The following is a 16,733-nucleotide window of genomic DNA, read 5'->3' as shown; positions in this document are numbered from 1 at the left end:
CTGGTGTGGGTGTGGAGCTGGGAGTGGGGGTAGAGCCAGTAACTGGAGTCGATGTGGTGGTGGAGGGAATGGGGGTGGAGTCATGAGCAGGGGTGGTGCTCCCCTCAGGGTTCTGGGGGCTGGGAATGGTGACAGTGGGATATGTGGGGGGCGTGTCAGCAGAATGCAGGTGAGTAGCGTTGGTGGGGGCGGAAGTGGTGGCAGACATGGCAGTAGGGGTGGCGGAAGTCATTGAGCATGTGACATCAGTGATGATGTGGGGGCGGAAGTGATGTCACGTGTGATCTATGAGGAATTGTGAGGGGCGGAAGTGATTATGGGAGTGGCCATGGGGAGGCAGAAGTGACATCATCAATCAGCGTGGGGGTGGCAGCTGCAACAGCCGTATGGCTAATGGAGAGTTGGACCCTTGAAAATAATTCATAAAACAAAATACAGTAGAAGAAAAATGGAATATATTTTAGGCCATTGTACAGGATGACTCATGAGAAAAGAATGGATATTTTATAAAGCAATAAATAAAATCTATAAAACAGAAGTTTAAGAAAGAAGTTTAAGAACATAAGACCATGGAGTGGAAGTAAGGCCATTCGGCCCATCGAGTCCACTCTGCCATTCAATCATGGCTGATGGGCATTTCAACTCCACTTACCCGCATTCTCCCCGTAGCCCTTAATTCCTTGTGACATCAAGAATTATCAATCTCTGCCTTGAAGAAATTTAGCGTCCCATCCTCCACTGCACTCCACGGCAATGAATTCCACAGGTCCACCACTCTCTGGCTGAAGAAATGTCTCCGCATTTCTGTTCCGAATTTACCCCCTCTAAGTCTAAGGCTGTGTCCACGGGTCCTAGTCTCCTCGCCTAACGGAAACAATTTCTTAGCGTCCACCCTTTCCAAGCCATGTATTATCTTGTAAGTTTCTGTTAGATCTCCCCTTAATCTTCTAAACTCCAATGAATACAATCCCAGGATCCTCAGCCGTTTAGACCTACCATTCCAGGGATCATCCGTGTGAATCTCCGCTGGACACGCTCAAGTGCCAATATGTCCTTCCTGAGGTGTGGGGACCAAAACTGGACACAGTACTCTAAATGGGGCCTAACCAGAGCTTTATAAAGTCTCAGTAGCCGAACAGTGCTTTTATATTCCAACCCTCTTGAGATAAATGACAACATTGCATTCGCTTTCTTAATCACAGACTCAACCTGCATGTTTACCTTTAGAGAATCCTCGACTAGCACTCCCAGATCCCTTTGTACTTTGGCTTTATGAATTTTCTCACTGTTTAGAAAGTAGTCCATGCTTGTATTCTTTTATCCAAAGTGAACGACCTTGCATTTGCTCACATTGAATTCCATCAGCCATTTCTTGGACCACTCTCCCAAACTGTCTAGATCTTTCTGCAGCCTCCCCACTTCCTCAGTACTACCTGCCTGTCCACCTAACTTCGTATCATCGGCAAACTTCGCTAGAATGCCCTCAGTCCCTTTATCCAGATCATTAATATATAACATGAACAGCTGCAGCCCCAACACTGAACCCTGCAGGGCACCACTTGTCACCGGCTGCCATTCCGAAAAAGAACCTTTTATCCCAACTCTTTGCCTTCTGTCAGACAGCCAATCCTCAATCCATACCAGTAGCTCACCTCGAACACCATGGGCCCTCACCTTGCTCAGCAACCTCCCATGTGGCACCTTATCAAAGGCCTTTTGGAAGTCTAGATAGACCACATCCACTGGGTTTCCCTGGGCTAACCTACTTGTCACCTCTTCAAAGAATTCCAACAGGTTTGTCAGGCACGACCTCCCCTTACTAAATCCATGTTGACTTGTTCTAATCCGACCCTGCTCTTCCAATAATTTAGAAACCTCATCCTTAATGATGGATTCTAGAATTTTACCAACAACCGAGGTTAGGCTAATTGGCCTATAATTTTCCATCTTTTGTCTTGATCCTTTCTTGAACAAGGGGGTTACAACAGCGATCTTCCAATCAACCGTGACTTTCCCTGACTCCAGTGACTTTTGAAAGATCTCAACCAACGCCTCCACTATTTCCTCAGCCACCTCCCTCAGAACTCTAGGATGTAGCCCTTCGGGGCCAGGAGATTTGTCAATTTTAAGATCTTTTAGCTTTTCTAGCACTTTCTCTGTTGTAATGGCAACCATACTCCACTCAGCCCCCTGACTCCCTTTAATTGTTGGAATATTACTCATGTCTTCCACTATGAAGACTGACGCAAAGTACTTATTAAGTTCTCCAGCTATTTCCTTATGTCCCATCACTAGGCTTCCAGCAGCAGTTTGAAGTAGCCCAATGTCTACTCTTGCCTGTCGTTTGTTTCTTATGTATTGAAGGAAACTTTTACCATCATTTATAATATTACTGGCTAGCCTACCTTCATATTTGATCCTCTCCTTCCTTATTTCTTTCTTTGTTATCCTCTGTTTGTTTTTGTAGCCTTCCCAATCTTCTGATTTCCCAGTGCTCTTGGCCACTTTATAGGATCTCTCTTTTTCTTTAATACATTTCCTGACTTCCTTTGTCAGCCATGGCTGTCTAATCCCTTCCCAGATAGTCTTTCTTTTCTTGGGGATGAACCTCTGTACAGTGTCCTCAATTATACCAACAAACTCCTGCCATTTTTGTTCTACTGTCTTCCCCCCTAGGCTCTGCTTCCAGTCTATTTTCGTCAGTTCCTCTCTCATGCCCTCATAATTACCTTTATTTAACTGTAACACCATTACACCGGATTTTGCCTTCTCTCTTTCAAACTGCAGACTGAACTCTACCATATTATGATTGCTGTTTCCTAAGTGTTCCCTTACTTTAAGATTTTTTATAAAATCTGGTTCATTACATAGCACTAGGTCCAGAATAGCCTGCTCCCTTGTGGGCTCCATGACAAGCTGTTCCAAAAAGCCATCCTGTAAGCATTCCATGAAGTCCCTTTCTTTGGATCCACTGGCAACATTATTTACCCAGTCCACCTGCATATTGAAGTCTCCCATGATCACCGTGACCTTGCCTTTCTGACATGCCTTCTCTATTTCCCAGTACATGTTGCGCCCCTGGTCCTGACCAATGTTAGGAGGTCTGTATATAACTCCCATTATGGTTTTTTTGCCTTTGTGGTTCCTCAATTCCACCCAGACAGACTCCACATCATCCGACACTATGTCATTCAGTGCCATAGATTTAATTTTGTTCTTAACTAACAAGGCAACCCTGCCCCCTCTGCCTGCCTCCCTGTCTTTTCGATAAGTTGAAAATCCTTGGATGTTTAACTGCCAGTCCTGAACCCCCTGCAACCACATCTCTGTGATGCCTACCACATCATAATCATTCACGATGATCTGTGCCATTAGTTCATCTGCTTTGTTACGAATGCTACGAGCATTCAGGTAAAGTGCCTTAATGCTAACTTTCTTATCATTAGAGATATTGGAAATCATAAGATGTCCTAAGTTATCCTTCCTTTTTGCTGCATTCCCAGTCTGCCTCAAGTTTAAATCCGCCTGCACACATGCTATCCTGCTGCCTATCTTTCCATTTAACTCCATACTCCCTGTTGCTTTCACTTTTCCTCCCCCTTCCCCACCTCAGAAGTTTAAAATCCTACTGACCACCCTATTTATCCTCTTCGCTAGAACATTGGTACCAGATCAGTTCAGGTGGAGACTGTCCCAACGGTACAGATTCCCCGGTTCCAAAACTGATGCCAATGCCCCATGAAGTGGAATCCCTCTTTCCCACACCAATCCCTTAGCCACGTGTTTACTTCCCTAATTTTCTTATCCCTATGCCAATTGGCACGTGGCTCGGGCAGTAATCCAGAGACTATGACCCTTGAGGACCTGTACTTCAATTTCCTTCCTCGTACTTGATAATCCCCAAACAGGTCCTCCACCCTAGCTTTGCCTATGTTGTTAGTTCCAACGTGGACCACAACAACTGGATCCTCCCCATCCCGCTTCAATATCCTTTCAAGCCGGTCGGAGATGTCCCGCACCCTGGCACCGGGCAGGCAACACACCATGCGAGACTCCCAATCCGGCTTGCAAAGGATACTATCTGTCCCCCTAATTATACAATCCCCTATAACAACTACTTGTCTTTTTGCTCCCCCCTCTTGAATGGCTTTCTACACAATGGTGCCGTGGTCAGCTGGCTCATCCTGTCCAGAGCCCTTTTCCTCATCCATACAGGGAGCAAGAATCTCATACCTGTTGGACAAGGTCAAGGGCTGAGGCTCCTGCACTCCTGAACTCAGGTTCCCCTACCTGCCTCACTTACAGTCACACTCTGATGTCCCTGATCACTAACTGAATGTGAATTACTTAATCTCCCAGGTGTGACTGCCTCCTGAAACAAAGCGTCCAGGTAACTCTCCCCCTCCCGGATGTGCCGCAGTGTTTGAAGCTCAGATTCCAGATCATCAACTCTGATGATCTTAAATTAACAGGTAGACAAGTATTTAAAAAAAAAATGAGTTGGATTGGAATTTATTCTGCAATCTAAGTATAGAAGAAAAAGAAATGTCGAAGAAATACAGTGATAGGTCGCACGAAGATTTATCTGGGGAAATAGTACAGCTATGATTGTCACAAGAAGTTCCAAGGGCAGGTGGGTCCACCAAAGGATAAATTGGATATACGTTCCTATGATTCATCAGGATAGGACAACATATTAAATACTTTCATCAATTTTTACAAACTGAATTGGTGATGATGACTGAAAACAAGCATGAGTAGTAGTAACAGGGACCAATGAATCTTGCATTTTTTCAGAAATCGAATCCATCGAAAGTTTGCTGGAAGACAGGCTAAAAGTATATGATTTCCTAATGCTTCCTCATGGTTAAATATGCTGGAACTTAGTTTATTTGTGTATTTACTAACTACTGGTCATGTAATGATTTCTATTTGCAAACCATGACTGAAATGTGTTTAAAAATTTGTCTTGGTTAAATTAAAGAAGTTTTCCATTTTTAAAGTGTTAGAAGGCCTAAAGTATATAGCTAAGGCTTAGTTATTAGTTTTAGAAATAGATTCAGATACAGAATAGGACAGCAATTGATTATGACTGTCTGTTATAGTTTGTAAAGGTAAGCCACTAATAGCATTTAAAATCATTTCAGGTGGCAGCAGAATTTATTTCTTATGTCCAATTTAGATAATCTTAATATGTTAGCCTATATAATTTTCAATCTAAGCATTATTTCAAAATATAGTATAAGTGAAAATTCCAAAATCTCTTAAATAATTTTGTTCTGGAGCAAGTACATTGTCACTAATAGTAATGTCAATATTAAAATAATGCAGAATAGAAAATCCAGGATATGAGTACTGATATTTCGGGGACTTTTGCATCATAACCAAAATAAAGAATTGGTTAAAATTTATTCTTAAAAGGTAAAAATTGATCAACATTCTATGGATTGTAATTTGCTCGAGAGGAGTTTTATGAAATGCCCATCAGTAATGTTTTGTACCAAAAATATTTTTCAAGATCCTGTCTTTTAAATTATATTAATAGAAAATAATGGGTGGCACAGTGGTTAGCACTGCTGCCTCACAGCGCCAGAGACCCGGGTTCAGTTCCCGCTTGAGGCAACTGTCTGTGTGGAGTTTGCACATTCTCCCAGTGTCTGCGTGGGTTTCCTCCGGGTGCTCCGGTTTCCTCCCACTGTCCAAAAATGTGCAGGTTAGGTGAATTAACCATGCTAAATTGCCCGTAGTGTTAGGTGAAGGGATAAATGTAGGTGAATGGGTCTGGGTGTATTGCTCTTCGGAGGATCGGTGTGGACTTGTTGGGCCGAAGGGCCTGTTTCCACACTGTAAGTAATCTAATCTAATCTAAACAGGTTTTGAATTGTAACATCAGATTTAATTATTTGTAAGAGAAAATCCATTTTTTTCATTATTTAATATTGTTTATTTTAGATTTATTCTTGAACCACTTCTTCCAAAGAAAATGCATTCAAGATCTCAGGATAAATTGGACAAAGATGAAACAGACAAAGATAAGAGAGAACGAAAAAAGGAAAAAAGGAATAGCAAGCATCAAGAAATGTTTGACAAAGAATTTAAAACTACTGATATTTCTGGCCAGTCTACAGAGGCAGTGATTCTTTCTGAAACGGTAATTGCAAGATAATTAATGAACTAGGAGCTTCTGTCGACTTCTGGAACAAGTAACTTCCATTTAAATATTCAGTGTTTCTCCTGACTACTTAAAATACAAGTTCTGAGAACCGTGAAATAAATAAGAGGAACTATTTTAATGAATGCTAGAAACATTTGGCATTGCATTTTCTAAGTCTGTAAGAGGAAATGTAATATTATGAAATTGCATTGTTGATATTGAAAATGTAACCCAATTTGCTGTTGATAATTCTCCATATTTTAAACCTTTACTTTAAGTCACATTGTAGGTATATTTTAATAAGTATAATGTCATAATCAGATTTTCAAAAATGGATAACAGATTCACATTTAAATTTCAAAACAAAATTTGATTTGGAGATGCGGGTGTTGGACAGGGGTGTACACAGTTAAAAATCACATAACACCAGGTTATAATCCAACAGATTTAATTGGAAGCACTAGCTTTCAGAGCGCTCTGAAAGCTAGTGCTTCCAATTAAACCTGTTGGACTATAACCTGGTGTTGTGTGATTTTTAACTTAAAACAGAATTTGTTTTCCAAGTACATCAGAGGCACTTAAAGAGGGCACACAAGTACCTAGAATGAAAATATCCCTGCTAGGTGGCTAAGTATCTGGAAAATGCATTCATCATTGAGAAACAATGAAAACAGCATTGATAAGTGTAGCAGGTTCAAATCAAAATCACAGAAGGTGAAGCTGATTAAGGAGGAGGATATTTAGATCTTTAAAATTCCATCAGCTGGCCAGACTACAGAGGCAGTGATTCTGTCTGAAACAGTAATTGCAAGATAATTTATGAGCTAGGAACTTCTGTCAACTTCTGGATAAAGTAACTGCAATTTAAATATTCAGTGTTTCTCCTGACTACTTAAAATGCAAGTTCTGAGAACCATGAAATAATTAGGAGAAACCATTTTAATGAATGCTTGAAACATTTAACATTGCAAACACTGTAAGAGGTAATGTAACATTAAGAAATTGCACAGTTGACAAACTTTCACTTTGTCACTTTGCAAGAATTTTCTTTTAAATAAGTATAATGTCATAGTCAAATGTTTTAAAAGGGGTAATTAATTCATATTCAGATTTCAAAACAAAATATGTTTTCCAAGTACATCAGGATGCTTCAAGAGGACAGGTAAGTCCCTATGGTGAAAATTATCTTGCTGGGTAACTAAGTACATTGAATCATTTTACAAAATAACTTTGTAAAATAACATGCACAGTTCTACCCAAATTGAACATTAAAGGTTTCCACTTGAAACAAAGGAAGCCAAAATAGCATCCTGTCAACAATCAGAAGTACTATTTAACTATTGTGTTTAGGTAGTTTGTAGTGTCCCTTTTTCAAAGGATGTTTTGCAATTAAGCTATTGCTACTTTTAGTGATATTACTTAGAGCTTTATCATTTTACTGTAATAGTTATCATGAAGCTAGATGTGTATGGAATAAAATCCGGATGAGATTGCATAATAAGGAGCAAACTCAACTGTGATCCATGCCAATATATAATATTACTAGTTGTTTCTACTGCTGCAACAAATTAGTTGACATAAAATGGAGATTTAAGATTTTGTTTTCCAACTTTTTTTTCTCCTTTCCTGAAAATTGTTGCTTAAATTGGTTATAGTTCCAGAGGAACTACCAATCCTCAAATATACTATTTCTCAAGTGTATAAGTCCACATGATATGAGTTAATTAATTACATGATAATCAAAATGATATCAAATTAAAATCCAAACAAATCACATTACAATCAATAGAAGTATTCCTATTGCCACCTTTACTGAGTACAAACTAGCATCAAACTTGAGACTTCTCATCCACTGACGTAGTGCATACACTCACAGAACTAAAAGTCCTACATCTCGATAATTGTGACATTAATGTCAGATTATCAAGTTACCTATGCATAACAAATGTATTAAGTCAAAGTAGCTAACCCTCATCTTCTAGTAATTAACTTGCCATATGACAAGCCGTTCTTGCATTGTAAGATAAATTGATTCTGTTCAAGCCATGATTCTTTTCACACCGTAACTTTTCTCTTGTTTTCAGATCAGTCCGTTAAGACCGCAAAGACCAAAGAGCCAGGTGCTTAATACGTCAGCTGATAAACGGTTGACTGCACCACCAATAACAACGCCAGTAACTCCCAAACCCAAGTTATCCTTCTCCTTACAACCTGGCCTGAGTAAGTATTATGATGTATCCCAAAAGGAATTGCATTGACAAGCATTTATTTTTGTAAGAGCCAATTACTTACTAGCACTGATCCATAAGAGTGCAAATAGCGTCCTGTTCAGCAAATGCTTTCTTGGAACAAAACTTTTGTATTACATTCTTCAATTTATCTTTTGTAAACCCAAACTATACTGGTTACTGAAAGCGCTGCCTTTTTAAAAACAAAGCATTACGAATGACATACATTCATCACACTTATTTTCATTGCTTCTTGTTACAACACATAATTTTAGTGATTCTGTAATTGGGAGGTAGCCTTCATTGCCAGCACATCCAAAGGCTGTTTTTGAAGGCTTCATGTTTCATCATTTTGTGGATTTGAGATGTACGTATTTGTGTTTTAAAGAGGTCAATATAAGGACATTGGAGTTATCACGTACCTTGTGATAACTGCTTGTGAACTGGAGAGTCCTGGCTTTAGTTTATGTCAACTTCAGTTTCTACTTTGAATAGTAGCTGGAGAAGCCTGCTAAAAGAAAGAACCTTCACAGTTCAGGTCTCCTGTTTCTGGTAAAGAAGCCCTGTTGTGGTCCAGCTGCTTTTGCATGAGAAGCCTCTGATAGAGTTTGTCAGTTATTCCCTCAATGACTGCATCTGCAAAGGTCCCCAAAGACAATCACAGCTGTTCAGTGACATACATCTTTGAGCATCTGAACATTTCAAACTTCTTTGATTTAAAGGACTAGGACGTTGACCAAAAGTTTTTTTTTAAACTCTGCAGCAATTTGTATCCTTTACATGATATGTATGTGTTGTGTACATGGTTTAGGGGTTATTTAGAGAAATAAACATTTACATTTTCATATTACAAACTGTGAGCAGAAACCAGTTTTGCATTATTTTTGTTTATGAAGGAAACCTGGTTGGTGGATCGATTTTATTCTACATGAAAGATATAGAATGCATTCAGTTGGCCATATTGCATTTTGGGTAAAACAATGAAATTTATGTTGTGATCCACGGAATAGTGAGAAAGATAGGTGTGATCAAATTTCTAAGCCAACATGTCCATCTGATGCATAAAGAAAATGTGGAACCTCAAAGCTGAAGCAACAGACTGCAAATTGTTTGAGGATAAACTGCATACTGCTCAGGGCAGACAGTATCTTGATGCTATTCTTATGAGGGCTTATTCAAGTGCTATTCAAATCAGGTGGTGTTGGCCTAGTGGTATTACCACTAGCCTATTAATCCAGAGATCTGGGTATTGTTCTGAGGACCTGGATTTGAATCCTAAAATGGCAGATGATGAAGTTTGAATTCAATAAAAATCTGGAATTAAGAGTCTAATAATCATTATGAAACCATTATCAATTGTAAGGAAAAGCCCATCTAGTTCATTAATGTCCCCTATGGAAGGAAACTATCGTCCTTACCTGTTATTACAGATGTCTGATTCCATACTTACAGAATTGTGATTGACTCTTAATTAAGGATGGTCAATAAATGCTGGCCTCGCCAACAAGATCCACATCCCATGAACAAATACAAAAATAGTAGACCAGGCTAGTCCATAATGGCAAATTTTGCCCATTTTAGGAAATATGCAAATCAGTTGGGTTTACAGCATGGAAATGAAGTGTCTGAAAGCTGTCAGTGTGGAGGTAGTTCGAGAATTGAGAAAAGAAGTTTGAAAATATAAACTGTTATCAAGATTAGGAGAAGATGATCGAGTTCAAATCAATAATAAAAGATAGATTTAGGACTGATGTCAGAAATTTTTTTTTTAACTCCATGACCAGAATTACAGTCTTTCTACAAATATAGTACAGGCAAAATCTCTGAAGTTTGTTCAAAACAATTAGCATAGAAACAATTTAGGTTTTTTTGTATGGATGAAATGAAATGAACGATAACTATCTTGTGATCAGAAACTTATCTTTTAAAGTAGGGAGGTAGATGGTAAAGCATTATTTTACTTAAGTTTGAAATTAGACGTTTTATAGGTGTACGTCAAAATGTTCAAGAACAAACATGTAGATCATTTATATGGCTGCAGCTAGGATATTTGTCCCATGTTAAGCAACCCATTACAGGAAAAAAGACCACACTGTGTAGAAATTGCAGAAGCAATTTATTGAAACAATTTTCTGGGAGGGAAATCTAAATTGTAAGATCCCAGTGAAAATGTTCTGAGATTATTTTATAAGGTTGGAAACAGTTGTTTTTTCTGATAAGTAAGGTAAAGGACAAAATAAGAAAAAGAGAAATAAGAGCTTTTTTTTAATATTAAAATACTGTTCAAAATTGAAATGCCATACCTGGAACATTCGTGGGAGCCAAATTCTTTAACACCCACATTTTGCTGGCATTGGCAGAGTTGTTTTATTGAATCTTGGTTTAATGGCTCAATATATCATTTATGAATAAGATTGAACTGGAACATAAACTTAAAAAGGGTTTTGGTGACAGTCTATCTGATCAGATTCAGATGATTGAAAATATAAAAGGCCTGAAAATGAAGCCTGTCTTTTCCTACTTTTTCATTGGTTACATTGTGGACACCTGCAGTGAAATAAGGTGATAAGTTGATCTGACAAGAACTTTCCCTTTCCATTATTATGCCACTGTTAGAAACTTCAGAAACATTTAAGGCTTGTTCAAAGAAGTTTAACTGTGTTTATAACAGCAATTTGAGTAATACTTACTTCTGGACCACTCATCTGGCCCTGAAAAAATATGGAGTGTCTATAAATGCCTGCAGTATTGGTTAAATTATTAAGACCTGATTTGATGGCTAATGCTTTACTTTTCATAGTTGGTTGCCAGTGAGTATTTTTTATTGTAACTGAGTACTTAAGAAGCTTGATCAGGTTGCTGCACTTTAATTCTGGGAGCCCCCATTGAAAACACGACCATTAATTTCACAGAATGATAATTCATGTCCTCACCACCAAGGTCATTAATTTTGTCAACAATGCTTTCTTTGAGCTCAGTGGCGAACAACCTTGCTTTGCCACTACCACAAAATGCACACCATGTTGTATGAGTTCAGTATACAGAATATAGCACACTGAAGCTCAGGACTGAAAATAGATTACACAAGGTTGTGCCTATAGCCAGTATTACAGCATTAATTAGGTTGTTTAGCTATTTCTTTAACTGGCCATCTTCATGACAATCTTGCCGTGCAAGACTGATATATAATCATCAAAACAAGTGGGGATAGGTTTCAATTCAAATGTTTTCTTTTCATTTGTTGAATTAAACATGTATTCATATGATAATAAATGACAAAAAGGCTTTATTTCATGACAGCACTGTCTTTTTACCTGAGAAGAAAAGCTGCACATTATCTTACTAATAAATATATAATACAGCCTGGTATCAAATAATATGTGGTATATTTTGTGAAAGAGGCATGAGAGACAGAAACAGAAAGCATTGTGTGTATGCGTGCAAAATGGAAATGGTGGGAAAAATGGGGAAGATGACATCTTTCTTTTCCACATTCAGGCGTAAGTTGAGCAATTATATTTGTATTTTCATGAAAAAAAATCAGAATATCCGTGCCTTCACATTTAAAAGGAGGAAAATTTCCTCTACATATGATAAAATCTCTAATGTACAGGAGAAAATTGTGCATAACTTAGGAATAAACCACAATGAATCAAATTAAGACACTCTGAAATGTTCCTGAGATTTAATTATTTTTCACATTCAAATTAATTGCATCAGCTCAGGCAATAAAATCATTGTTACAGTGTAACTAGACGCATTATTTAATAGAATCAAGTCATATGACATATTTTCCTAATACTGGCCAGGAGTTAATAGAATTTGTACTTTTCAATTGCCCACTAAATGACTCACAAAATACAAGCTTATTCTAAGCTATATTCTTTATAATCAATAATTATTTATAATATTTCAGTTTCATAGGATACTGTATCTAGTTTTAGATATATTACATTCTTGAGTATTATTTGTAGTTTAAGTTATGTATTTACCTATTTCTACTTTATTTTGTTCGCTCTGTTTGTGTTTCTCACAATTTATTCAAAGTTGTATTTTGCAGGAGAAAATGTTGCATGCCAAAATAAATCCCGATTAAAATTGAAATACAATTTCAACCTACTCTTTCTAGATGTGGATCTTAATGGCTCAGATAATCCTGAGCAGACTGGACTACCACCTCCTCTTCCTCTCAAAAGCAATTCTGGTGATTATGGAACTCTGGCTGATAGTCAAGAATCTGCCATTTCCATCGCACCTCTACTACCAAGGGTAATCATAGATCTAAAGCTGAATAGCAAAATCTCTCTATTTTCATAATTGCAGTATCTTTGGATCAATTACCTGTATTCTGAGAAATTATTAACTTTAATTTTTCTAGTAAGTCTATTTAAGTACATTTGATCACTTTACTTCATTAGAGTAAAACTCTGTGAAGTTACAGTTTGTTTTGTTTAATAAGTTGGTACTAAGATAGGTCAGCTACTTGGGGGAGGTGGTGGCCTAGTAGTATTGTTGCTAGACTGTAATGTTTTGGGGACCCGGGTTCAAATCCCGCCATGGCAGATGGTGGAATTTGAATTCACCAAAAATCTGGAATTAAGAGTATAATGGTGACCATGAATCCATGTTAATTGGTAGAAAAATTCATCTGGTTCACTAATGTTCTTCAGAGAAGGAAGCTGCCATTGCTTATCTGGTCTGGCCTACATATGACTCCAGACCCATAGCAATGCAGTTGACTCTTAACTGCCCTCTGGGTAACAAATACTGTCTAGCCAGCAGCGCCCTCATCCCATGAATGAATAAAGAAAAAAAATTATTTGGCTGTATTTTGAACTACTAGCACCTGTCAATCTTGGTAATTTTAAAAGTTTCATGATTAAACTTCAAAAATGTTTGATTTAATTTGATAAAATTAGTTTGATAAATATATTTGCTGTGGCAAGATATCTAATGGGTATTTTATTAGACTTGCTTTTGCAGGTTTAATTTCTTAAGGGTTTTTTAGTTGACAGTACCTCAACGAGGGTAGGAAGGCATCTGCAACCTGAGAGATCACGGTAACAGTAACCAATAAACCTAAAGCATCATGAAATAAATAGGAAAAAGTAAGGTAAATGAGGGGGGAAAATTCAAAGCGAAATCAGGTACCAAATTAAGAAATCAAGAGTGAAAGAAAGGACGGTTTAAGGGAGAGAGAAAAAAAAGGCTGAAAGAAAAATGATTTTGAAGAAGTATGACAATTTTAGATATAACTTATTTAAAAATTAGAAATTAAAACCTGAAGAAATAAGAATCCATGCTTTTAATAGTGCATCTTCAGAGCTGGAGAGGTTGACTAGAGTAGTTAAGGTTTATCACATCATTTAAGAGGGTACTCAAACTAAATTAGATAAGGCTTAACTTGCTGCAATCAATTTAATTTATTTCTACTATATCAGATATAGTAGATATAGATATCATCATTTATCGGTGGTGAGACAAAAAAGCAAGATGTAATTTTCAAAACTCCCAATGCAACTCAGAGTTCCATGGCTAACTGCACAACTGGCGTTGCAGCATAATTTGCATAAATCCATTCACTGTAATTGCTGATAAATTATCTGAATAATAGAAAATAATCGTGTTTAGCTGTTTTGCAAATAATTCGCAAATGTGTTCTTTATCCTTGTATGGTTGAATCTTTGCCATAATTTGACAATGTTAAATCTATTTAAGACTGTATTCAATTGAAGCCAAGCTCACTGTTAGAGTTTCTGTAAATCAGAGAAACAGCTCACTAAAATGATTTTCTTTCCACAGCTCCCACCACCTCTACCGAGCAAGACTCCTCCTCCTCCTCCTCCTCCAAAAACAACTCGGAAACAAACCTCCGTAGATTCTGGGATTGGGCAGTGATGTATTTCACTGAATTCTTTACCAATTCTAATGACACAATTCCATTTCAGAAGACAAAATATGCAGTCTGCAAATTTTTTTAGTTTTCAAACTGAGGGAATGGAACAAAATTATGCACCTCATTTAGATCAATACAGTCTATTTCAGTGATTCCAATTAGAACAATGAGACAAAAAGTATGTACTTTAACCAACAGATTCTGCTGATGAGCTTTAAATATTAACTAATACGTACAATGTGCAGAAAATGCTAAACAGCTGAAATTTATTTGAAATTCCTTTTGTCCTATAAAAGATTGAAAATGTTGCTGAGTGGCTTAAAATTTCTGGCATTTGGTTTGGAAACTAATTTAATGGGCAGGATTTTGCAGACAGTGGTAAATGTGATTTACCCATCACTGACTTTGAAGACACAGTGGTGCGAATTTCATCTTTCCTAGCATTAGTTTCAAACTGGCGCCAAGTTATGAAAATCTCTCAAGATCCAGCAGCAGGAGTAACATTGAGTAGAGTGAGCAACTTGTTACATTGAAGTATGCTTACAGCACCAAACCAGAAAGTAAAATGCACTTAAATTTTAAACAATGATTGGTCATAAATATTTGAAGCTGGAATATCATAAACATCTAAAGAAAACTAAAATCTAGGAATTTTTCACAATGGAAAGAAATTGACATTACACAAATATCAAATCAGTTTTCTGGTATGAAAGAGATACACTATTGAAAATTAAATTACAGCTGATTAAAAAGGCATCACGTTTCGGGAATGGGAGATGTTCAACAGAAACATTACACTGTAAAACGTAAAGTTCTGATCGGTTCAGTGATTGCTAATTGATTACGACAGGGACTTAACAGTGCACCCTTTGGAGAAGCATGGAGTCACATAAACAATTTCCCTATTTCCTTGTTTACTGTGCATATGTTTCATAAGTGTGATGTCTGAAAACATTGACAATTTCACCATCATTACCACTGCAACATCCAGACCAATGATTCTTGTTATAAAAGCACATGCATATATTACTTCTTTTGGTTTCAGTTTAAATAGCAAATCACCATTCCATTCTCAGATATAAAACTTTGCTTAATTTTCAAAGAAGACGGGTAAAGTAATAGTCTTTGAAACCAATTACTGCTTTGGCAATGGAGTGTAATCATTATGTACAGAGGTTTGTATATATATATGAAGCTGAAAATTTTAAATCTTCTTTTATGGTGTCAACATTTATTACAATTGCTTAGTATAATTCTGCAAATGGATTTATTCCTAGTAAGAGCTTTTTAGAATTTTAAAGCTTGTTGACTGTAAACTATTGGTCATATTTTGCTAAAAGGTCATGTTTTAGTTTTATTTAATATGGTCAAAATGGGAAATGGAATATGCCAACTATCTCTTCCTACTGTACTTTTATTATGAGCTTATGATTTCTAAAATTAATTTTTAACATTTTCTGTAATCATGATATGAGTGAAATTAGATTAATCAGAATTCACTACTGACTCCCAAAATAAAAAACAAAAATGTTAAAAAATGTCAGTGTTTGAATTTTCACTGTCTTTTAATTAGTTAAGTCTCAGACCTACATAACATGTATCACTGTTAGTTCGCAGAATTCTCGAATCTCTTAAGAGAATATTTGGTGCAAATAAATGGCTAGGTATAATGTAGAAATCTGCCAGAATATGGAAATAAAAACATATCTTTATCAGCTGATCCATTGAAAGTCAAGAGATAGCAGAAATAGTGTTCAAATTAGCACCTCAAATTTGGATTTGTTTTATCAATAAATGTTATTGATTTTCACACTCACCAGTAAAAATGGCTTTTTTTGGGTGCAAGATAAAACTAAATGAATGCAAAGCTCAGTAGAATAAAAATTATACAGTAACTTGGAGGCTTTCTGTGATGGATATAAGTTGAGTGTCTTGTTTACAGATACATTGGATGGAAGTTTTTCTTGGACTCAATTGGAAACCCAGGCATAAATTGCACCAGTTTTCAGAATTCATTTTATTTTTGCTTATGTTTCTGCTTAAACTCATTTGCATATGTAAAATCCCACATTGACTAACGCAGCACCTGATGACATTATTGTGTTTCATTCCTGTCTGAAAAAAAGTTCCATGATGTAGTTAAAAGTGATAACCTGCTATACTAAAATTTTGAAATTTGTAGGTGAATTCAAGCCCTCTAAGAACTCTGTCAGGCAGTGCCCTGAAATGGACATACACATGGAGAGTGCTGAACTTCTCCTTTAGGCTATTTATTTTCTTCCCTTGAATGACTACTCTCACCATTCCCCACCCAGAGAGTCCACCTATTCCACTCCCTTGATACCAATCCCTTCCCATTTCACTCCTCCATGCTCCAATGTCCCTCTTGGTCCATCTTCCACTTAACCTGTAGGTTTTGTGTGTGTTTTAAGTTAATGATGAACTTTTAAGTATT

At 37.0% G+C, this 16,733-nt stretch overlaps 1 protein-coding gene across 1 annotated transcript in view; it reads left to right on the top strand.

The window, feature by feature from the left end:
- Positions 1–15,816, top strand: part of dock1 (dedicator of cytokinesis 1) — a 575,757-nt gene extending 559,941 nt beyond the window's left edge. Inside the window, exons 48-51 of the mRNA XM_043713153.1 lie at positions 5,953–6,151; positions 8,239–8,374; positions 12,512–12,651; positions 14,185–15,816. Of these exons, the coding sequence (XP_043569088.1) occupies positions 5,953–6,151; positions 8,239–8,374; positions 12,512–12,651; positions 14,185–14,280 (571 nt within the window). The 3' untranslated portion in view covers positions 14,281–15,816. The remainder of the gene's footprint in view (positions 1–5,952; positions 6,152–8,238; positions 8,375–12,511; positions 12,652–14,184) is intronic.
- Positions 15,817–16,733: the final 917 nt, after the last annotated feature.

Source organism: Chiloscyllium plagiosum, chromosome 22 (genome assembly GCF_004010195.1).
Source record: "Chiloscyllium plagiosum isolate BGI_BamShark_2017 chromosome 22, ASM401019v2, whole genome shotgun sequence".
Classification (NCBI taxonomy): domain Eukaryota; kingdom Metazoa; phylum Chordata; class Chondrichthyes; order Orectolobiformes; family Hemiscylliidae; genus Chiloscyllium; species Chiloscyllium plagiosum.
Note: the sequence above shows the minus strand (reverse complement) of the source record. Positions and strands in the feature narration are given on the sequence as shown.